The following is a 25,125-nucleotide window of genomic DNA, read 5'->3' on the forward strand; positions in this document are numbered from 1 at the left end:
ATAGGCTGGTGGATCAATGGCATTGAATTTAAGACCAAGAAATAAATCCACAGAACTATAGACACTTGATTTTTTTTACTAAGAAGCCAAATCCATACAATGGAAGAAAGATAGCATCTTCAACAAATGGAGCTAGTCTAACTGGATGGCTACATGTAGAAAAATGAAAATACATCCATATTTATCACCCTGCACAAAACTAAAGTCCAAGTGGATTAAAGATCTCAACATAAAACCAGACACACTAAATCTGTTAGAAGAAATAGTGGGGAAGAGCCTTGAACTCATTGGCACAGGAGACAACTTCCTGAACAGAACATCAACAGCTCAGGCTTTAAGGTCAACAATTAATAAATGGGACCTCATGAACCTGAAAAGCTTCTGTTAGGCAAAGTGCACTCCCATACATGTTTTTTAATGCAGTGCTGAGAATCAAAAAAAAGGATCAATTTGTTCAAAGCAAGCCCTCTTGCAAAAATATTATTACTAGAGTCCTGTGGCTTCCTATTTCTTTAAATCATTTGCTTCAGCTGTCTAATCAAAAACCACATATGTATCTCATATTACTATTCAACTTCAATGTTCTACATGGAATGAACTCATCTTCAGAATTTTCAGGTTACAGTTATGTGCCACCACACCTGAGATTGTGCTTTGCAGAGCCAAGTGAGCTACAGCAACAGTCTTCTGCAGCCCATTTCAGATTTTCTTCTGCTTCCAGTCTGTTCAGTGTTACCTTGCCAAATTTTGCCCACTTCCAGGAAAATATCCCTCATTTGTGCTTTCCAGAAGCTTTGGACCTTCGTCTGGACAACTATAAGTCTATTCCTCTGGGAGAAGTGGCCTGATTCTAACAATTTCAGTAAAATAAAAATGTTCCAAAATGAGAAATAAAAATGTAACTGAAACCAGGAAGCAAAAAAACTGGAAACCATAAGATTTACAGTGACATCAACACTAAACTATTATTTCCTGTTGTAAAAATATTTGGGGAATGAGAAGGATACTTCTAGAAACTCAGATCCTGAACACATTCTTCTTCTTCTTTGATAGGAGTCATGGGTCCAATCCTATAGATGTCAGTAAGGAAGAGATTTGGGTGTTCAAAAAGTTTCTCTACATGAGTTAGTCCATAAAGGGACTATTCAGAAACAGATTATTTAAATTTATAATTAAAATAAATGGGATCCTAAGGCAATGTCCTAAGGAATTATATTCTGTATTAAGTGGTGAGAATCAGAGCTGTAATTGAGTGGCACAGGAACCAGACACCCAGAGAAAGCCAGATGCGAAAAGTTAACAGAGACAGCAGAGATAAAACGTTAACCATTCAGCTATGAGAGCCTAAATGAATCCTGCGATAGTCCAAACTTCTAACAACTTAACTTCGTGGTGATTTCTAAAAGACACATTTTAGACTCTTCTCAAAGGCAGGAAGAGGTATGCAAAGGAATGTATACCAAACACACAATAAAGACTTCTAGTGTAATTTAAATAGCAAAGTGCATCATTTTCCATAGAGAGTGTCAAGAAAACACAAATGACAAGAGAATCCATAGAAAACAATTGCTGGTCAGATTGTGAAGTGCAGTGAAATCTGATTGTTCTTACTGATGATGGCAGAGGAGACCGCTTATGAGTTCACCAATCTCTTTACTGAAAGGCAGGTAAGCTTTATTATTTGCTGCAAAGCAGCCTGTGGTTGTCACACCAATGCCTGTGAAAATTCCTAGAGGAGGGCATGAGTAGTGGCACAATTCATATAATGAAGCAAAGAATGAAAGTCTTTAAGGGGGTTTCTGTCCTAAGTGGCTCATTGTCCAACATAGAAAAAAAAACAAATAGAAATGGCACTGGACTATGCTGAGTGACTAGAATCATTCATGTTAAAACCAATCCTTCAGTCCTATTAGTAAATGAACTATCTGCAATGGCTTTTGTAAGCAAAGAAGGCTACCCATATGGACCGGGTCCAGTTCATTCAATAGTTGAGTGATTGGCAAGTCTTTTCCCTGGCACTGAGAATTTTCTATAAAAGTGAGATAGTAAATACTTCACACTGGTAAGCTGGAAAGTTCAGATCTCAGTTTAACAATGTAAGTACATCAACAACTATAACAAGGGGTGTGGTACTCTGCCAAAATATCTTCCTTTAAGAGCATAACAATTAGATTATGGATGCCTTTATAAAACACAATTTTTTTTTGCTTTGTTTCCTCCAGTCAGTAAAACAAAAAAATAAAAATTCTTGACTCGTAGGCTATGTAAAAACATGAGTTGGTCCATGATTATTGATCATCAATCAATTTACTTGTAATTTCAGAGTCATATAATTTACAGGTTTTTTTTTGTTTGAATATAACAGACAGAAAAACTTATACAGAGCCCACAGAAAAAAACTTCACTTCAGTGAAAAACACATACATATTAGAGATAAAAAATGGTTTCCAGTATATATTTAATATGTTTAGTTGTGTAGGTATGGGGTTATTTTTCTGTATATATGTCTAGGCACCAGAAGTATGCTTCTCCCCGAGACCAGAAGGAGATATAAGATGGCATGGAACTTAATTTACAGATTGTTTTAGGCACAATTTTGTGATGAGTAGTGAGCATGTGTCCTCTAAAATAGCAATCAGTACACTTAAGCACTGAGCTATTTCTCCAGACAATAGAAAACATTATCTCTCGTCTGACTGTCTCTTCTCGATATGTGTTTCCATAGCTTAGGTTTCCATCACACCTCACTCTATTCTCTGTTTTCCTCTCAGAACTTGTTATGGATCTCCAGGCAAACCTTTGGCTTACTTGTTTCTTCAGTCCTACCTCCAGCATTCTTGGTCATAACTTTTTCTTTACAATTTGATATTATGGCATAAGTTAAAGTTTTTTTTCTTTTCCTTTTCATGTTATAACCTTAATCACAGTACCTCTAAATGTAACTATTCAGAAGCACAATGCTTATAGTAATAATTAAAGGTACATGGAACCCTAAAAGTAGGATTCTAATGAAGTATAGACTGTGTCCTTATGAAAATAAAGAAATGCCCCTGCTAATTAAACACACAGGCACAAGGAGGAGATAGCAATATATCAGCCAGGTAAAGAAGTTCTAGAAAAAATAAAATCTTCAGCCTCAGCTTCAAGTATCAAGAACTGAAACAGTATCAATTGCTATGATGTAAGATATCAGTTGTTTGTGTTTTGCATGCTAGTTTTAACAAACTATTCTTCTTGGCTTTTCTTCCGGGGCTCCTATGTCCCCAGGGACTACAAATCAGATGAATTAACATAAAAATTTGAAGAGCATGATCATATGTTGAGCATGTTCAGTTGGTTTGTGTGAACTTTAACTGGGTATATGTACACAAATATTTACTTAGTCATACACACTGAACCAATGAGTGACCAAAGTAATGATCATATAAAAGTCTAACGTGATTAACCAATGAGCTTGTTGAGGTTACTTACAGTAGAATGAATGATAGATCACCTTTATCTAGAGACAACTCAAAGGCAAATTCATCACTGAAAAGCACGACATACCATGTATGGTGACTCATGATACCTGTATCTTTGCATTATTTGTATGTTGGCAACTTGACAGATCAGAAAAACTCTGCTAGACAGTTAAGCATCATCTCCTTTTCTAGTAATTGTTTTCTATTTTCAAGAACTTTGAGTGACCCTCTGAGTATTGTTAGTTTCAAAATGTCTTCAGACTTGAGTATTATTTAGTATATAACCCCCATGAGCTTCCCTATTCTTTCTTGGTGGAAATGTTTCAATTCAGAAGGCTCCATAGGTTTGTTTGCATGTGGTACACATAAACTCATAAAAGAAAACACATAAAATTTCAAAATGAACAAACAAATAAATAAATCTAAAATATATTAGCTTGTGGCTGTTGTAGTACCCACATTTGGCATTAAAGATATAGCAACTTTTCTCAACAAGAGATGGGTACAGAGATGCATTGATTGAAATGTATGCATCAGTTTCAGATGTAGCCTATAATTTGCACAAAGCCATGCACTCCATTAAACATTAAACAATATTTTAGGAATGGTAATAAAGAGGCAAGAGTGGTAGAGCACACCTTTAATCCCTTCAAGGAGGCAAAGGCAAGTTGACGTTTGTGAGTTTGAGGCCAGACTTGTCTTTAAAAGTTTGTCCATGACTGCCTAGGCTATGAAGAGAAACCCTGTCTTGAAAAGCAAATCAATGAAAAAAGTAATGGTAGAAAATCAATCCAAACAGTTTCCTGATGGCATCCATTTATATCATTTTTATCCAAAATTGAGCCATGTGGCTGGTATGGAGGCACATGCAGCTAATCCCAGAACGTGGAAGGCAGAAGCACATAGATTTCTCTGAGTTTGTTGCCAGCCTTGTCAACAAAATGAGTACAAAATCGCCAGAGCTCTGTTATAAAGAGAAACCTTGTCTAGAAGAACCAAAAATAAAAGTGAACTATGTGTAAGTAGCTCTGGTAAAACATTATGAAGCAGCAAGGATTCCATTTTCTAGATTGATCAGTATTTATTCTAAGAATAGGTAGAAAAACTAACTCTTTTGGACAAATCTCTGCCTTGCTTAGTACAAAGGACCAATGAAATAAATGTGCACAAACATCAACATACACTCACACAAACACATGAACAAAGACACACATGTACTCATAAAGAAACAATGTATGTCATATTGTGGTTTAGGCAAAGATAACATTAACCTCACCCTTGTGAATGCAACATGCACCTCACAATCTTTACAAAAAAATCCTCTTTGAAACTCACAGTGTGGAAAGTAGTACAATCACTGGATTGACCAAAATTATAATGACTTTATGTTCTTCAATGAGCAGTGCCTTCCTGTGACAAAGTGCTCCTAGAAGGGTGATCAATTAAAAGACAATTCAACAGACAATGAAGAATACCACAACCATGGTAACAATATCACAGCTAGAAATAAAAAGACATCATAATCATTGGTAAACGTATTCCAATACCTCCTACCTACTCCTCATTTTCTGTTTGAAAATAAATGCCATCTTTAAAATGTCTGCATTTTCCATTGAGAGCAAAGAACTAATGGAAAACCTTGACCACATGACAACCTATTCTGTCTAATGCTCTCCTCCCCATAGTAAACTCATTCCTACCCATATTCTGCTTTCTGTCCACCCTCAAATCAGCATTAGTGCTGAGATGTGGGAGCTTGTGATCCTTTCATAATCAGTCTGAAAAGTAGTAACAATTTTGATAATGTATAGAACTAGCATTCCATAGGAGACTTTCGACAGGAAGCCAAGTTTACTTTATTATGTCTTGAATCAATACGGTGTTATGACTGGTGAGGTAGGACCTCAGGAAGGGTGCTTGCTGTACAATGAAGCCACATCTGAGAAACAATCATTGTTGAAATATTTCAGATGCTGACAAAATGGAAGCCAACTCCTCCATCCCTCTGAATGGATCAGAAGTGGTACTCCATGATTCGACCACCACCGAAATTCTATGGATCATGTCAGTTGTGGTCCTCTCTATAACTTTTGTCCTTGGTGTGCTAGGTAATGGGCTTGTAATTTGGGTAGCTGGATTCCGCATGGTACACACTGTGACCACCATCTGTTATTTGAACCTGGCTTTGAGTGACTTCTCTTTCATGGCTACTCTACCACTCCACATCACCTCAATGGTCATGAACGGAAAATGGCTTTTTGGATGGTTTCTTTGCAAAGTTGTTCACACCATTGTGCATATAAACCTTTTTGTTAGTGTCTTCCTGATCACTCTCATTGCCATGGATCGCTGTATTTGTGTCCTGCACCCAGTATGGGCTCAGAATCACCGAACTGTGAGTCTGGCCAGAAAAGTAGTTGTTGGAGCTTGGATTCTTGCTCTATTGCTTACATTGCCAAACTTTCTCTTCTTAACTACAGTGAGAGATGCAAAAGGGGAAGTTCACTGTATGCCTGACCTTGAATCCTGGGTTACAACCACACTGTCCAGTACTGTGAACACAGCTGTAGGAATCATCAGTTTTCTTATTGGCTTCAGCATGCCCATGTCTTTCATTGCCATATTCTATGGACTCATGGCTGTCAAGATCTGCAGAATAGGCTTTGTGAATTCCAGCCGTCCCTTACATGTCCTCACTGCGGTAGCTGTTTGCTTCTTTATCTGTTGGTTCCCTTTTCAATTGATTGTTCTTTTAGGTAATATCTGGTACAAGGAGACACCAAACAGCATTCACATGTTGGTGAACCCAGCAAGCACCCTGGCCTCCTTCAATAGTTGCCTTAATCCAATACTTTATGTCTTCCTGGGTCAGGAATTCAGAAAAAGACTGATCTACTCCCTGTATGCTAGTCTGGAGAGGTCCCTGAAGGAAGACTCAGTCCTGAGCAATGACAAAGACAGCAACTTGTCTTCATGTCCTACAGACTGAGAGCTATAGACAATGACAGGAGTTAGGCCATGAGAATGCTTTCTATGCTACTCTAGTCTCTCAAACTATCCCTCACTCTACCTTGCATGACATTTTTGAGTATTAATATAGAAAAATAAATTGTGTCTTCTGATTTTAAAGAAATATAGAAAAGTAAAAAAGAATACCACTGTCATTTTGAGAATTTTTCAACTGAGCCTATAGACTAGGCTAAGACTAATGTAGCAAAACATTATGGGAAAGGTTTGTGCTTGAAAGGATTATACATGATAGTATATATAATACTAAAATTGTATTATTTTATTAAGAAGTAAATATTTGATTGCCATATGATACATGCCTGTAATCTAGCACTTTTGACACCAAGAAAGGAGGTTCATGTCAAGGCCTCCTTACATAGAGAGTTGGAGAATTCAAGATACCATGGGCCACATGAGACCAAGTCTCAGATCAACAAAGAGTTATGACATGAAGAAGAAAATCATTATACCACTGCTAGGAAATGCATAAAATTATGTATCAATATAGTGTGAATAAAGCCATTATCACAATGAAGAATATTATATTTTTCCGTATTTATGGATCACTGAATTTTATGTTGATTCAGAAAATTTTGTACACTTGTGTATGTATTCATGTATGCAACTGTGTATGAAATGTGCAAGTAGATTTATACTACCTAAGTGATCAAAGAGGCATGGTAGGTGTAGAGGAGATGACAGACAAGAAAGAAAAGGTGTAATGGTTATTTCTGGTTGTCAAATATGCACAATCTAATATTATCTGAAAGAAAAGTCATTAGAAGAAACATTCTGGACCTTTGGTCCATGTGTGCTTCTATGCAGGACTGTCCTGATTAGATCAGTTGAGGTAGAAACACTTCACTGTTGTGAGTGGCACAAATTCTTAGGCATAGAATGCATCTGGGATTATACAAGATGGCAACATACTATTTGAGTCCTATAATGCATTCTTTACAATTATTTTAGTTCTTGGGTGTGAAGGTAATGTGACTAGCTATGTCAAGTTTCTGGTGCCCCGACATCCCTAGGTTATACACTATAAGATAGAAGTATTTTAAGAAGTTCTAATTTATGTTTCCTTTATCAGAGTATTTTTCATTATAGCAGCAGGAATGGCATCTATAATATATATTCATACTGAGAGTATGTTCTTTCTGTGATAAATATGTCTTTGGTGTGCTAAATAAAGCTTTAATGCCTTTCTAATAGCTTATGGGAGAAACAGTTTGGAACCATGGGATAGATAAAATCAGTGGATGGCTTAAGATATGAAGATAATGAAAAATAGGTCATATTAGAAAGAGGGACTAATAGGGGTAAAGAAAGATGTGTTGAGGTGGATTAACCATAATGGAGCCTACATGAAAAAGCCACACACATGTATATCTTGTAATCAAGTTGAACTATTATTATTTTTCTTTTCCATTCACTTATTTACTTAATCATTTTACAGCTTGATTGAAGGCCCTCCATTCTGTCCTCTCAGTCCTACCCTCACACTTTCTACCTCCATTGCCCCTTTCCTTCTCCAAAGAGAAGGGGAAGCCACCCACATGAACTAACCCACCTACCATAAAAAGTTGCATCAGGAATAAGCACACCCTCTACAACTGAGGTCACACAAGGCAACCCAGCAAAGGTAAAGGGATCCAAAATCAGGCAAAAGAGTCAGAGACAGCCTCTGCTCCAATTGTTAGAGGATCCACATGCAGAAAAAGTGGCACATCCTCTACATATATGTAGGGAGCCTAGGTCAAGCCCCTGCATGCTTTTTTATTTATGGTTCAGTCTCTTGAGCCTCCATTGGCCTTGGTTAGTTGACTGCATAGGTCTTCTTGTGCTGTCCTTGATTAACCTAGCTCCTTCATTCCTTCTCCCAACTCATCCATAAAATTCTGAGATCCACCTATATTTGGCTGTGCGCTTCTGCATCTGTTTTCATCAGCTGCTGTATTAAGGCTCTGAGAAGACAGTTATGCTAGGCTCCTATCTGCAAGCATAGCAGAGTATCATTACAGTGTCAGGATTTGGCTCATTCCTATGGGCTACTTCTCAAGTTGGGCCAATCATTGGTTGGCCATTCTCTCAGTTTCTGCTCCAACTCTAATCTTACACTTCCTGCAGACAGAAAAAAGTTTGAGTCAAGGGTTTATGGGTAGTCTGGTTTATCCCCCTCCACTGGAAGTTCCACCTGGGAACAACTGTGGTGATTTCAATATCCATATCCCCTGCTGCTAGAAGTCTCAACCAGGGTCAACGTCATTGATTTCCTGAATCCTTCTTCACCTGAGAGAAGCTCCCACTGATTTCTGTTTTCTCACAGTTTACCCTCTTCCTCACATCTAATCCCTACTACTACACTCCTTCCATATTCCTCAGATGTCTATATTATTTCACCTTCCTACTGAGATTCAAGAATCCTCCCTTGGACTCTCCTTGGTAAATTATTTGTCTCTGTGGATTGTGGGATGGTTGTCCAGAACTTTACGGTTAATATGCACATAGAAGTGAAGGCCATTTTATTCACATCTTTCTGGGTCTGGGATACTTCATTCAGGATGATATTTTCTACTTCCACCAATGTTCCCAAAAGTTAAAAGATACCTTTTTTAAACAAATAAGAGTAATCCATTGTGAAAATATGCCACAGTTTCTTTATCTATTGTTTAGTTGAGAAACTTCTATGTTCTCTTAATTTTCTGTCTATTACAAATAAAGCTGCTTTGAACATAGTTGAGTAAGTCTCCTTCTGTTACTGTAGAACATTTTGGGGTATATGCCTAAGAGTGGCATAACAGGCTCATGAAGTACGACTACTCTCACTTTTCGGAGAAGCTGACAGATTGATTTTTCCAAGTGATTGTACAAGTTTGCTCTCCCACCAGCAATGTAAGAGTGGTCCCCTTGATGCTCACTTTGGCATCACATATACTAAAACTGAAACAATACAGAGAAGCTTATCATGGCCCCTGCCCAAGGATAACACACAAATTCGTGAAGCATTCCATGTTTTTAAACATAATAAAGGCTTTATAGAGAGGATTCCAAGATGGCAGAACTGATCACACACTGCATCTGATTAGCAGGAAATCCAGGACTGCACAGTGACCTAAAGACCAAACTGAGAATTATAAAACACCAGTGGCTGCTGATTCTCAGGGGACAGACATCCAAATTGTTTGGGGAATGAGTGAGTCTGACACCTGGCCACCTAGCTAACCCACGGAAAAAAAATCCCTGGGGACAGCTCACATTAGCCACCATCTTGGGAAGAACTGTGGGAAATCCCTGCAACTTTGAGCCCTCACTGCCTGCTACTGCATGGGATAGACTTACTGCTCTGGACTCTCACCCCTCCCACCATCTCCCTACCGAATCCAGCATAGGGAGTGAACAGGCAGAGCTTAATCCCAGCACTGGACACAATCCAATGTAGCTGTCTCCTAGCATGGGGGACCTAAGTACCTTTGAGCCCTGAGCTATCTCAGCCTCCCAGATGCTTGCTGGCCTAGACTGAATGGGTCACAGGGCAGATATATATAACCCTGCCATCCCAAGAGAACCTGTGGAACTTCTGAGCAGCTTTGAGACCTGACCTCTTACAACACCCCTAAGTTCTTACTAGCTGAGAACATACCTTGTGGCCAGCAGAGCTGAATCCAGGCTCCAGCCACAGTCGGATTTAGCTGACATCTTATAAGCAACTTCAGGCCTTGATCTGTATATACACAACCACCTGAAACATATCACTGATATACAGCTAAGACACAAGGCAAGCCCACTGAGCAGAGACCCACTTGGGACATATTACTCATTAGCTGCAATCCTGCTAGCAGCTTCTGGCCCTGATCTCACCCTGCCCACCTACAGCCTATTTGCAAGATCCACCTAAGTCACAGACCAAAAATTTGTGCAGGCCACATCCCACATTAGCTGCTGTTTTGTAAGACTCTTGGAGTTCTAATCTCTCCCAGTTGACCTTACCCAAACGGGGCACAGAGAATCATTTGTAACACAACAGATAGACAGAGCCCTGCCATCTCAAAAATGACTGTAGGGTTGCTGAGCAACTCTGGACCAAGAAATATATCAGCTCATACCTACCTTGCCCTACCCAACTGGAATAGAGTCAGGGAAGCCAGCTGAGCTGAGCTAGGTGTAGGCTCTAACACCCACTGTCTAACACCTAAGGACACCTCTGGGGAGCCCTACAAACAATCTTTGGCTTGGAGTTCTCTTTATTTGCCCCCAGTCTGCCTGGAGAACCTGGGACACAGATGGTGACCTCATTGGAGGAGGCACTAGACCTGCTAACACCAGAGACAACCAGATGAATAGAGGACAGAGCAAAAAGATGAACAACAAAACTGAGAACCATATAACAACACAGGAAACCAGTGATCCTAACACAGCAAGCCCTTGAGATCTGAACATCCATGAAACACAAAAAGAAGACTTTAAATATGAGGTGATGAAAATGATAGAAGCTTTGAAAGAGTAAAATTAATCACTCAAAGAAACACAGGAAAATATACTCAATCACATGAAGGAATTGAATAAATCTTATAAAGAACAGGAAAATACATGCAAAAAGATCAAAGAAATGAAGCAATTGAATAAATCATATAAAGAAGTACAGGAAAATACATCCAAACAGATGAAGGAATTGAATAAATCCTATAAAGAACTAAAGGAAAATTCAATCAAATGGGAGAAAGAAATGAATAAGAATTTCAAGACCTAAAAAGGGAATTAGAAGCAACAAAGAAAACACAAGCTGAGGAAATCTTAGAGTGGGAAAACATAGGAAGAGAACAGGAATTACAGACAAAAGTCAAGCCAACCAAATACAAGAAATGGAAGAGAGAATCTCAAGTGAGGAAGATACGATCAAAGTTATTGATACATCAGTCAAAGAAAATGTTAAAACTAAAAAGTTCTTGACACAAAATACCCAAGAAATCTGAGACACTATAAAAGGCCAAATCTAAGAATAATAAGAATAGAAGAAGGAGAAGACTTGAAGCTCCAAGGCCCAAAAAACATTTTCAACAAAATCGTTAAAAAAAAAAACCTTCCCCAACCTAAAGAAATAAATGCCCATTAAAATAAAAGAAGCCTACAGAACTCCAAATAGATTTGACCAGAAAAGAAAATCCTCCCACCACATAATAATCAAAACATTAAATGTACAGAACAAAGAAAGAACATTAAAAACTGAGAAAAGAGAAAAAGGTCAAGTCACATATAAAGGTAAACCCATCAGAATGATACCTGACTTCTCAGCAGAGACTATGAAAGCTAGAAGGGCCTGTAAGGAAGTCATGTAAACATTAAGAGACCACAGATGCCAACCCAGACTACTATACCCAGCAAAACTTTCAATCACCATAGATGATGAAAACAAGATATTCCATGACAAAACCAAGTTGAATAAGTACTTAACTATAAATCCAGACCTACAGAGGGTACTCGAAGGAAAACTCCAACACAAGAAGCTAACTATACCCAGGAAAACACAAGAAATAAAAAAACCCTCCACATCCACAAATCTGAAACACAGAAACACACACACTCTACAACCAACAACGTCAAAACAGAAGGAACTAGCAACTATTGGTCATTAATATCTCTTAACATCAGTGACTTCAACTCCCCTGTAAAAAGACACAGGCTGACAGAATAGATGTGAAAACAGGATCCACCATAAAATAAACATACTTCAGCAATAAAGATAAATTTTAGCTCAGAGTAAAGAGCTGGAAAATTGTATTCCAAGCAAACAAACCTGAGAAATAAGTTGGCATAGCCATTCTAGTATCTGACAAAATAGACTTTTAACCAAAAACTAATCAAAAGAGATGGGAAGGTCACTGCATCTTCATCAAAGGAAAAATATGCCAAAGTTATTTCTCAATTTTGAACATCTATACCCCAAATGCAGGAGCACCCGCATTTGTAAAAGAAATGTTACTAAAACTTAAGCCACAAATCTAACCCCACACATTAATCGTGGGAGACTTCAACACCCCTCTCCCCACAATAGATGGATCATCAAGACAAAACTAAATGGAGAGACAAGGAAACTAATAGATATCATGAAACAAATGGACTTAACTGATATCTACTAAACAGTTCATCAAAACACAAAAGTTTATACCTTCTTTCAGCATCTCATCGAACCTTCTCCAAAATTGATCACGTACTTGACCATAAAGCAAATAAAAAGAGAAACTAAAAACTTTCCAGAATGCAATGAAGCAGAAGGCACAACATACCCAAACTTATGGGACATAATGAAAACAATGCTAAGAGGAAAGCTTATAGCACTATGTGCCTTTATAAAGAAACTGGAGAGAGTCCATACTAGAAACTTAATAGCACACCTGAAAGTTCTAGAACAAAAAGAAGCAGACACACCCAAGAGGAATAGATGGCTGAAAATCCTCAAACTCAGGGCTAAAATCAATAAATTGAAAATAAAGAAAACAATTCAATAATCATGGAAACAAAGAGCTGGTTCTTTGAGTAAAACAACAAGATTGACAAACCTTTAGCCAAACTAACAAAAGGCAGAAGGAGAGTATTCAAATCAACAAAATCAGAAATGAAAAGGGAGACATAACAACAGACACTGAAGAAATCCAAAGAATCATCAGGTCTTACTTCAAAAACCTATATGCCACAAAAAAATTCAAAAACCTAAATGAATTGGACAATTTTCTTCATAGCTACCAACTACTAAAATTGAATCAAGGTCAGGCAAACAAACTGAGTAGTCCTATCACACCTATGGAAATAGAGGCAGTCATCAAAAGTCTCCCAACAACAACAACAAAAAGCCCAGGATCAGATGGACTCAGGAAAAAATTCTACCAAATCTTCAGTGAAGGGGAGATAAACCTGTTTCTGTTTTTATTCCAAGTGTGGGACAGAGAAGAGGCAGGATGTTTACCACCTATATGTGAGAAAGCAGGATGTTTTTTCACATAGAAGTCGAACTACTTCATTGGAACTCTGAGATTCCACCTTACACCTATCCGACTGGCTAAGATCAAAAACTCAGGTGATGGCACATGCTGTTGAGGATATGGAGAAAGGGTACCATTTCTCCATTGCTGGTGGGAGTACAAACTTTTACAACCGCTGTAGAAATCAATCTTATGCCTTCTCGGGAAATTGGGAATAACTCTATTTCAAGACCCAACCATACTACTCCTGGGAATATACACAAAATATGCTATACCATACAACAAGGACATTTGCTCCACAATGTTCATATCAGGTTGTGGGACACCATGCTAAATTCTGCCATGTTAGAAATCCTGTGCTTGGGCTGCATGCTATGACCTTCGAGTTGCTGACCTTTGCCTCATGAGGTCTTGTGTTCTAGGCTATCCTTGGATTATTTTCCTTTGAAAGAAGTCGGGAAGTCCCAACTTGGAATCACCCAAAGGATCAAGGAAATTCTTACAGGGAATGACTCAGAGAAATAGGAAGTTCTTAAAGGGAGTTACCCAGAGAACTAGGAAGTTCTACAGGGAGCGATTCAGGCTATTGTATTCTTGCTTGGAGGCTAGGGTGAGTGGGATTATAATAGATCCCATTGACCTTGCTCTATATATATTCTTACTAGTTGGCATTAAAGTGAGTCTTGATCAGAAATTTTTAGACTTGAGTCATTATTTCCTGCATCTCTGTACCCTACTTTCAATCCCCACTTCCTTTCAAGTGAACCCTGATTAGATTTGTTCTGTGGGCTGGGACACATCAGATTTTTAAAATATGTTTATTTATTTATTTATTTATTTATTTATTTATTTATTTATATTATTTGTAATAACCAGAATCTGGAAACAACCTAGATGTCCCACAATGGAAGAATAGATAAAGAAACTGTAGTACATCTACACAATGGAATACTATTCAGCTATTAAAAATAAGGAAATCTTGAAACTTGCAGGCAAATTAATAGAACTGGAAAAGATCATCCTGAGCGAGGTAACCTAGATCCAGAAGGACACACATACTATACAATCACTCACAATCAGACATTAGCCATATAATACAGGATAACTACACTACAAAACAGAGTCAGAAACATCAACAAAGGAGCATGTATGATGTAGACCTAGACCCACTGCTCAGCTCTACTAGCACAGTCTCCTTGTGGATCCCACACATGGAGAGTAAGGACTAATTCAGACGTGCACTCTGGCCATTGAACTTAGATGACCTCCCTCTGGCAAGACAGCCTTGCCAGTCTACAGAGGAAGAGGTTACAGCTAATACATATGCGACATGATAGGTTGAGGTCAGATATTAGGGGAAGAGGGCTGCCCTGTCTGAGTACTAAGGGAAGGATGGAGAGGGGAAGAGAGAGAGAGTGGGGATCCAGAGGGAATGATGGGGGCCTACAATCAGGATGTGAAGAATGTAAACTGCACAAGAAGCAGGTAACTTATATTGCTAATCCCACCATATGGGACTAGCTCTGAGACTGGCTGAAACCTGAATGTCTAGGCATAGACAATGATTCTTGTTGACTACAGAACCCCTGTGAATTACTATTAGATGCCATTCTTCATATGGCATAAGTGAAGATTTACAGAGGTCTTTTTTTTTCCTTTTCATACAAAGAGCATAAATCCAGCCTTAATTGTTCTGTGCATCATGAACTCTTTATACATTTATAATTTTAGGACTGTATAATACTTGTGAGAAATTACATGCTTTCAGAACAAAAGAACCAGACACTGACACTGGATCAGACCTAACAGGTTGCATTCCTCGCAGCATCCTGAACGTGGACATCCTTTTTGGAGAAAGGGGTTGAAAAGAAAAAAGGAGGAATACAGAAGTTTATAGGGAAAATAAAAGAAAAAGTAGGTTAGTGAATCTACTCCTCAACTTAATGCCTCAATTGTCACTCAAAAGATTTTTAATTCACTTGTATAAAATTTTAATATAGATGCAAAATAAGTTCTAGATACAGTTGTATAGAATTCAAATGTAAGATTATTCTTCACATATCATATATATAGGAATATATATATTTCTACTCTAAGTTATTGTACCCATATAACTCAATTATAACACAAGGTTTATTTCCAATGCTTTGAAAGTGTTATAGGAAGCTGTTTAGGAGAAATAAGTTATACAAATTAAATACAAGTAGATTAAATGATGGCCATGTCAATTGCTAATCTACTTTTATCACAAGAATATACATCTTAGGTGCATCAGATAGATATGACCCTATAGAAAGATAAGGTCTTCAAAAACCTCAGAGACATGCAGAATATGGCATTTAAAATGGTTTTATTACTTTAAAGATTCATTGACAATGAGACAGGTTGACTATGGCAACACCCAGCCTACCTCACAGAGGATGATGAGCATCAAATAAAAGAGCCTCCTTAGGGATATGGCTTCAAATGTGGCAAACTAGCCACTGGGCAAAAGGTCATAATTTCTAGCACAGACAGATTCCTGCCTGAAAAGGGGGCAAGCTTGGATGCAGGTAGAGTCAACAGCCAAATACTACCAAGAGAGGGTAAGCAATCCCTCAATAGTTCCTGCCTCACAAATATGTCTGTCAGATGTACTGGGCCAGAAGGCTGAAAAGATGGTCCAATGTTACAAAGAGTTTTGGGTGAAAACTGTCTGTGTCATATTTTCATTGGGAAAGCTACCAACCTGCACTCCCGGCATACTCAGGTAATCAAGTTTATTCCATCTCAAGTCTCTGAGGGAGTTGAAGACCAGGTAGCTTAGTTTTACAATGAAGCTTAATTGTTTAGGAGTTAAGATATTTTTAGGTCCAGATAGGTGTTATAAGTTGAAAATGACAATATGTGATGGAAATTTATTTACATTCAGAAATTTAGATGCACAAAGATAGGAAAAATGTCTGAGAAGCTTCTGTAAAGCAAGAGACATTGTCAACAGAGCAAAGCAACAGCCTACAGACTGGAAAAAGATCTTCACCAACCCTACCTCTAACAAAGGTCTTATATCCAAAATATATAAAGAACTCAAGAAATTAAACACCATCAAACCAAATAACCCAATTGAGAAATGGGGCTTGGACCTAAACAGAATTCTCAACAGAGGAATATCAAATGGCTGAGAAACACTTAAAGAAATGCTCAACCTCCTTAGTCATCAGGGAAATGCAAATCAAAACTCTGAGATTCCGTCTTACACCCATCAGAATGGCTAAGATCAAAAATTCAAGCAACACCACATGCTGGAAAGGATGTGGAGAGAGAGGAACATTCTTTCATTGCTGGTGGAAATACAAACTAGTGCAGCCACTTTGGAAATCTATCTGACACTATCTCAGAAAACTGGGAATAAGGCTTGCTCAAGACCCAGCTATTCCATACCTTGGAATATGCCCAGAAGATGCTCCAGCACACAACAAGAACATTTGCTCAACCATGTTCATAGCAGCCTTATTCATAATAGACAGAACATGGAAACAGCCTAAGTATCCCTCAGTAGAAGAATGGATAAAGAAACTGTGGTACATTTATACTATGGAATACTACTCAGCTATTAAAAACAAGGAATTCTTAAAATTTGTGGACAAATGGATTGAACTAGAAATGATCATAATGAGTGAGTTCACCCAGAAGCAGAAAGACTCAAATGCTATATACTCACTTATATCTGGACACTATCCCAAGGTGCATGTCCCATGAAAGTCTTCACTTACCAGGAAAGTGGGACAGAGGGGAGGACATTCTATTGGGACTCTAGGTGAGAGAAGCATGGGAACATGGTGAAATAGAAGGATCCAGAGGGTCCTAGAAACCTACAAGAAGAACATTATGATAGGCGGATCTAGGCCCAGGGGTCCTGCCCAAATGATGGCACCAACCAAGGACAATACGTGCAGTAAACTCCGAACCCATACCCAAATCTACCCAATGGACAGGACATTCTTCACAGAGTGGAGAGTAGGGACTGACTTTCACACAACTTCTGATGCCCCATATTTGACCATGCCCCCTGGATGGGGAGGCCTGGTGGCACTCAGAGGAAGGATAGCAGGCTACCAAGAAGAGACTTGATATCTTATGAGCATATACAGGGGGAGGAGGTCCCCCTCAGTCACAGTCATAGGAGAGGGGAGGAAAGGGAAAATGAGAGGGAGGGAGGAATGGGAGGATACAAGGGATGGAATAATAATTTAGATGTAATATGAATAAATTAATAATATAAAATAAAAACAATGTAACATTTATATAAAAAGAACAAACAAAAAATGATTCAGTTAGTTAGTTAGTTAGTTAGTTAGTTAGTTAGTTAGTTAGTTAACAGATGATCTTGACTGTCACAGATGAATTCATGTCCTGGCTTTTAAGGTGCAACTATTCAGCCCTGAGCCCCATGTCCTCATTTCTAGCAACGGGGATAGACTATATTGACACTATACCCATTTTTATATCTGTCAATTTATGAGGTGTGAGAGGAGAGTGCTGAAAGAAAATATAGTCTTTTGTGTTTGGGTGAACTTCTCCATAGATATCTGCTAGGTTCATTTGATCATATGTCAATTAGTTTCATTGTTTCTCTGTTTAATTTCTGTCTAAATGATCCGTCCATTGGTGAGAACAATCAGTTGAAGTTTCCTATTATTCATGTGTGGGGTTAGATGTGTGATTTAAGCTTTAGTAATGTGCTTATTGGCTAATAATATTTAACATTGATGTATTACTTTAATAAATTAGCAGTTATTTTTAACCATTCTGATACCAAAATAGTCACATGGAGACACTAGGATCTATTTAATTCACCTAGAGCACAAAGCTATGCAATAACTACTCTATCCTAAACCTCCAAGTTAGGAACAGCTTCCTCCCATTCAGATTTCCCACATTATACTTGCTTTTCCCTCATATCCTAAGTCAAGCTCATTCTTCCTGGTGTTTCCTCATCCTACCCACATGCATACCTCCTGTCCTTATCTTCCCTCTTGTCACATTTTTTTCTCTGTGTTGCTCAGCATTGGTTTGTTGACTTTTATTGGCAATACTGAAAACAAATGGTGGCACTTTTATGCAAACTAGAGACAGGAGATTCTTAGAATAAGCATCACAATGACATGTCAATATTGACACCAAATAGTGGAGTAGAGAAATCAACATTTATATGAACAATGGTAAACTGTACACATTGTACAAGAACATCATTCCAAGAACAATGTTTCTTTTATGAATGTGGATGCCCTTGCATTTGGGATATATTTTTTCAGAATTGAGATGTCATCTTCATGTATTTTTCCTTTGATGAGTATGAAGCATTCTTCCCCATCTCCTTTGATTAGTTTTGGTTGAAAGTTTAATTTATTACATACTAGAATGGCTACTCCAGCTTGTTTCTTGGGGCCATTTGCTTGGAAAACTTTTTCAAGCTCTTTAGTCTAAGGCAATATCTGCCTTTAGCACTGAGATGTTTCTTGCATGCAGTAGAATAATGGATCCTGTTTTTGCATCCATTCTCTTAACCTGTCTTTTTATTATAGGGAGTTGAGGCCATTGATGCTGAGAAATATTAATGACCAGTGCTTGTTAGTTCCTGTTATTTTGATGTTGTTGTTGTTGTTGTTGTTGTTGTTGTTGTGTGTGTGTACTTCCCATCTTTTGGTTTTACAGATGTTGGATTATATAATCCATATGTTTTTCTTGGTGGAATTAGATTCCTTGTCTTGGAATGTTTCTTCTAGGATCTTTTTTAGGGCTGAATTTGTGGATAGATAATGTTTAAATTTGATTTTGTCATAGACTGTCTTATTTCTACTACCTATAATGATTGAAAGTTTTTCTGGGGTTAGTAGTCTAGGCTGACATCTGTGGTCTCTTAATATCTACAAGATATCTGCCCAGACCCTTCTGGCTTTCATAGTCTCTGTTGAGAAGCCAAGAGTAATTCTGGTAGGTTTGTATTTATATGTTATTTGGCCTTTTGCCTTTGCAGATTTTGGTGTTCTTTCTTTGTTCTGTACACTATTTATTATGCCTTGAGAGGATTTTCTTTTCTTGCCCAATCTATTTGTTGTTCTGCAAATTTCTTGTATGTTTATAGGAATCTCTTTCTTTAGGTTAGGGAAGTTTTCTTCTATAATTTTGTTAAAAATATTTTCTGACCTTTGAAACTTGGTATCCTCTCCTTTTCTATTCCTATTATTCCTAGTTTGGTCTTTTTATAGTGTCCCCATTTTCTTGAATGTTTTGTATCAGACATTTTAGTTTTAACTTTTTCCTTGACTGATATATTGACATTTTCAATTGTATCTTTTATGCTTGAGATTGCTTTTTCCATCTCTTGTATTCTGTTAGTGATGCTTATGTCTGTGGTTCCTATTCTCTTCCCTAGATTTTCCATCTCCAGGATTGCATTTTCTTTCTTTCTTTCTTTCTTTCTTTCTTTCTTTCTTTCTTGGTCTTTTTTTTTCTGAGACAAGGTTTTTCTGTGTAGCCTTGGCTGTCCTGGACTTACTTTGTTGTCCAGGCTGGCCTTGAAGTCACATCAATCTGCCTTCCTCTGCCTCCCAAGTGCTGGAATTAAATGCTTTCACTACCATGCCTGGCCTATTTTACCTCTTGAAGAGTTTTATTCATTTCTTTCTCATGTTTGATTGTATTTTCCTGCATTTCTTTAAGAGAGTTATTCAATTCATTCATATGTTTGATTGTATTTTCATGTATTTCTTTGAGAGATTTAGTTTCCTCCTTTGAGGCCTCTATCATTTTAATAACCTTAGGTTTAAGAACACTTTCTTATACTTCAGGTGTGTTAGTATCTTCAGTGCTTGCTCTGATAGGATAACTGGTATGCAGTGGTGCCATATGGTCCTGGTATTTGTTGATTTTGCTGACATCTAGCCATCTGGTTGTTGCTGATGATAACAGACCTGGTGGTCTCTGATGACCAGGCAGTTCAGGCATAGGAAGAGAGTCTCTAAACTGAATGTTGCTGGAGCCAGCACAAGGCTCCTTGGCATGATAAATGGGTGATTTGCATCAGAGTCTGAGTACTACTCACCTGTGCACCTCTACTGGCCTTGTCCCAGGTAAGTAAGGCAGATATGGAGTCACTCAGGGGAGGGCTTTAAGCTAATTGTTTCATGGTCAGGCCCCCCACTGGCCTTCTTGGGATGGCAGAAAATGGGAGTTGGGTCCCACCTAAAACTAACCTCTCTCTTAGCTTTGTTCCAGGTGGATCAGGAAGATAAGAAGCAGACTTTGGTGTTGTGGAATCAGCTGTGCAGCAAACAGGCCACTGGTTTTTCAGATTCAGGTTCAGCTGCAGTCTTTTGGAGGCCAAGCAGAAACTGTATTATTGGCACTCTATTCTGGCTGGGCTCTTCGATCTTGGACCCATGCCTTGTATGCTCATCTTTTCCAGTGGATCTCCACAGGGGAAGTAGTAGTACCATGGATTGGTGTTGGGATGCTGACCTGAGATATCCAGTTGCTGCCCTCAGAAAAGTGAGAAGAATGTAAGGTTTGGTTCCTAGAGCAGAGCAACCCTGATCCTGGACTTGTGCTCTACTTGATATAGGCAGAATGCACCAGGGACCTCAAATCAAGGACTTTGTGTGACTCCTTTAACCAGAAGATAGCTAAGGGGAACCTGGAATTGTGTGTCCCCAGCTCAAGGGATGTGCTTTAGGGTTAGTCATTAGGTTACTCAGCATAGCAATAGTCTCTTGTCTTCTGCCACTCGGATACAGTACACTCTGGCCACAGCCATCTTGGAAGTCATCCAATAAATGGATTTTTTTATATAGTACACTTAGCCAGGCATAGTTACTCACACTTGTAATTCCAGCACTCAGGGAAGCAGAAAAAGGTGGATCTCTGTGAGTTCAAGGCAAGTCTAGTCTACAAAATAAATCCAGGACAGCCAAGTCCACACAGAGAAACTCTGCCTTGAAAAGCAAAACAAAAGTAGTAATAGATGTACACAATAGAATATTATTCAGTTGTTAATAAAATGGAGCTATAAAATTTGCAGGTAATTTGAGTCAAATGAAATCGATTATTCTGAGTTAGGTAAATTAGATGCACAATGACAAAGGTCACATATTTTCTTTCATTTTATAATGCTAATTTTGAATTTTTACATGTGTATTCAAAAATGAATAATCAAATAGGCACCATGGATGTAACTGCAGTGGAGAGAAGACATAATTCAGAAGTATAAAGAGTTAAAGTTGAATAATGCCACAGGAAAGCCAAACATGTTTATCTGTGTGTCTGACGACTGTTTTGTGGATGTGTACAGTGTTGATTGAGACTTTGATGAACAGAAGGATGGGGCAGACAGCCTCAAGTTTGTATGGGAAGCAAAGTGGGTCTCTCCCGGGTGTGGTGAGAGCCAATGTCTCACTACCTGTGTACACCAAGGAGTCTGATTTTGTCGGTTTATACTTTGTTTCTTTTTTTGTCATTGTGTGACTCTCTTGAGTAAGAATCTTTTGTAAGGCATCCAGACCAGGTCTGGTTTTCTGATTTATGCAGAACCTGGTTACAGGGTAGGCTGCTTCTGGTTTGGTTTCTGGCAGAATGTGATGAAGGCTGCTGGCTCTCGGGACAGTCCACCGCCTTTCTAAATTTTGGTTCTTTTCTCTCCCTGTACTGGTACATTTCTGTTTGTGTAGTCCTTTTATGTTTCTGTTTGCTTATAACTGTCTCAGTTCTAGAAATGCACCAGATCTCAGGAGTCATTCTGGCTAATGCTTTCCATTACCTGCTGAAAGCAGGGTGACTTGAGCCTGGTGCCCCCCACTTCCTGCTTGAACACTGATGTTGCATGCTGGCTGGAGGGGCCTGTCTCAAGCATGAAAGTCCCTCCAAGGAACTCTGCCACAAACACAGGGTCTCTTTGATCCTTGCTGGTACAAGACACCTGAGCGCTCAGCCAGCAATGCCATTCCCTGTTCCCCACCGGCTTGTGCTCCCTAAGGCTTGAGTGTGCAGCATTTGATGAGGGATGAAAGCAGGATTGCCAAGGTAAGCCTACTCCCTCCTTGTCTTTTAAAATACCCCATCACTTCCACTGAACAAGCACCAGGAGGACACGGAACTGCAGAGCATTTAGGTGGCTGCTTTTCTGCCTTGGTGAAAGCTTTTTCCAGCTTACAGTCTGGTTTCAAGCCTTGCCCCCCAAGTGTAGTACACTGGTCACCTGATCTGCGACACCACTGGAAAGTCACAGCTCCTACCTGTATCAATTGAATTTAACAGGTGACAAAATATTTTTTCTTTGAAATAACATCTAGAGAAAGTAAAAATAGTTCTGACTGTTTATCTTAAATGTATTAAGTCACTATATGTTTGATTTAACTTGTTTTATTTAAATATATAAATGTATTGTGTTCTGTAAACCTTGGTTATAAATTACTGGTTATTGAAGATGGTTAAAATCTTTAACATCTGTAACAAAAGAGTTAACTTAAACTTGTAATGTAGAGTTGGAGCCATTATAAGCAGCAAGTGGCATAAGTCAACATGTCTCCAAAGGTACTTTTAATTGAGTTTTTTTAATGCAGTTCTAGTGCTGTATTTAAAAGTAAAACTAGACTTATAAAAGGTAAGATTTAAAACAATGTTTCTTTAATAAGATATTAAAGCTATACCTCCAACCTATACAGCTTAAGGTTATACTGTGAACTCTTATCTAAGGATTTATAATTTCTTATTGGGTATGATGTTTAAATTTTAAATTCAAACTCTTGTTTAGAACATATATCTGTGCCTATATGTTTGTAACACAGATGTTTTTAAATAACAACCATGTGGACCTCGTGGTCTACAGCCTGCCATGTGACTCCACCATCTTGAGATAGCCATGTGGTATAAGGAAACAATTTTAAAGCCTCTTGGTCCTAATGAGATCTCTGCTTGTTATAAAGATTTGTTTAGATTAACAGATTGCTTTATTGCAGACTTTGAAAATGGGTAATTCTAAAAATAATTTGAAGTTGCGATATTAATTTTAGAGATATCCAATTGCTTACACTGTTAAAAATTTGGGTTTTGTCTCCTAAATTTGTAGTTATTATGTTCTACCTTCATTCTAAAAAAGGTAAAAATCACTGTTGTAGGAATAGGTTTGGACTTATTTTCTGAATATGGCTATGTTTTTAAGTTGCCCACCACATCCTCTAACAGCGTGTGGCTGGCAGTCATGTTGATTCTGTGATACAAAGGGTGGGACCATAAACTCTCTGCCATCTAGGCTAAGTGCAGTCACATGACTAGAGGATGAAGGCTGCCAACCACATCCAGTTGTCTGGCTTAGCACAAGGTTAACTTCTGTCCTTTAAGCTGGCTTTTGCTGTTCAGTCTTAATAATAAAATGTGGCAGAATCAACAACATTGTCAGTCCATCAATGGACTGTATCTTTTATTAAAAGCTTTGCTTTGATATTAGTTCAGAAATATATTTAAAGTTATACCAATAACTGATGCAGTTTATGGTCAACTATATCAGGGAATCAGTTGTCTGATAGTTAATGAAACAATTCTAAGAGAATGATGCCCCATTCCCAAGATGGGGTTGGATGGTTTTTGGTTATTCAAATCTTTTTATATTGATATAAAATTAAGATTATATTCTGATTTCTGCGTGCTATGTATCAACTCTTTTAAACTATTGTGCTTATGTAATTCCCCAGGCACTCGCATGTTTCTTATCAGGAAGGGGATGGGCCTATAATCATCTCTGAAGGCTATGTGATGCTACTTATAAGATCTGGAGAATCCTAGATCAAGGCAAGAGACAACTCTGCTGAGGAAGGAGTCCACTGTTACAGACTGAACTCAGAGGCTATCAGAAAATGTCACACTTCACCCTTTCCAGCAGTTCCCAACACTTTATGGTTCTGTCATCAGCTACTTACCCTCTTACCTCTGGCCACTAGCTAGCAGTCCATTTGTCATCTTAATGTTGAGTCCCCACCCTCTTCCCATCCATGTGCAGAAGGCCATTCTGCACTTGAAAGAAATGGCACTGACATGCCCTCAGCTCCAGCACACTTGCTCGTAAAGGACCAGGCCTCCCATTTGGCTAGCGTGCACTTCCTCACTTATTTTCTGGTCCATCTCCCATGTCCAAAACATTTGACCTACTGCCTGAATCTAGTGTCTAAGTTTGGGTTTTGTGCCAGACTTGGATGCCAAATGAATCAGTAAGGAATTTTTATGCCTACCCTAGCTCCTGAATAATGACAAGGAGACTTCTAGTATTCATTATTAGCTTATGGCACTCAGATGAATTATGAATTATGAATTAATTTAACCCAGAAATACTGGCCTTGCCTAAGTCCCTGCCATGTGGCCAATTACCTGTCCTTTCTAGTCTCGTCCTAGTATCTGCTTCTTCATCAATGGCATGCTGGCATCCTCCACATCTCTCTCTATTCCCCACCAACTACCCCCCCCTCACTCCACCTGAAAGTCCTGCCTCATCTTATTGGACATCAGATTTTTATGAAAACCAATAAGAAGCTGATGAAGAACAATGTTTACAAAACACTGAGACAGGAAATGCTTCATGAAATGGCATTGCCAAAATTTGGCCTATAATCAGATATGCAACAGCACAGAAATCAGCACTTCAAGAATACAAGAAT

General features: G+C 38.4%; 1 protein-coding gene across 1 annotated transcript in view; it reads left to right on the forward strand.

Moving 5' to 3' along the window:
- Nucleotides 1-5,442: 5,442 nt before the first annotated feature.
- LOC311592022 (fMet-Leu-Phe receptor-like) overlaps nt 5,443-25,125 on the forward strand; it is a gene marked incomplete at its 5' end in the record, with an annotated part of 57,432 nt that continues 37,749 nt past the window's right edge. Inside the window, one exon of the mRNA XM_084771951.1 lies at nt 5,443-5,776. Within this exon, the coding sequence (XP_084628077.1) occupies nt 5,443-5,776 (334 nt within the window). The remainder of the gene's footprint in view (nt 5,777-25,125) is intronic.

The sequence above is a fragment of the Acomys minous genome (genome assembly GCF_964271855.1).
Source record: "Acomys minous genome assembly, chromosome: 2".
NCBI lineage: Eukaryota > Metazoa > Chordata > Mammalia > Rodentia > Muridae > Acomys > Acomys minous.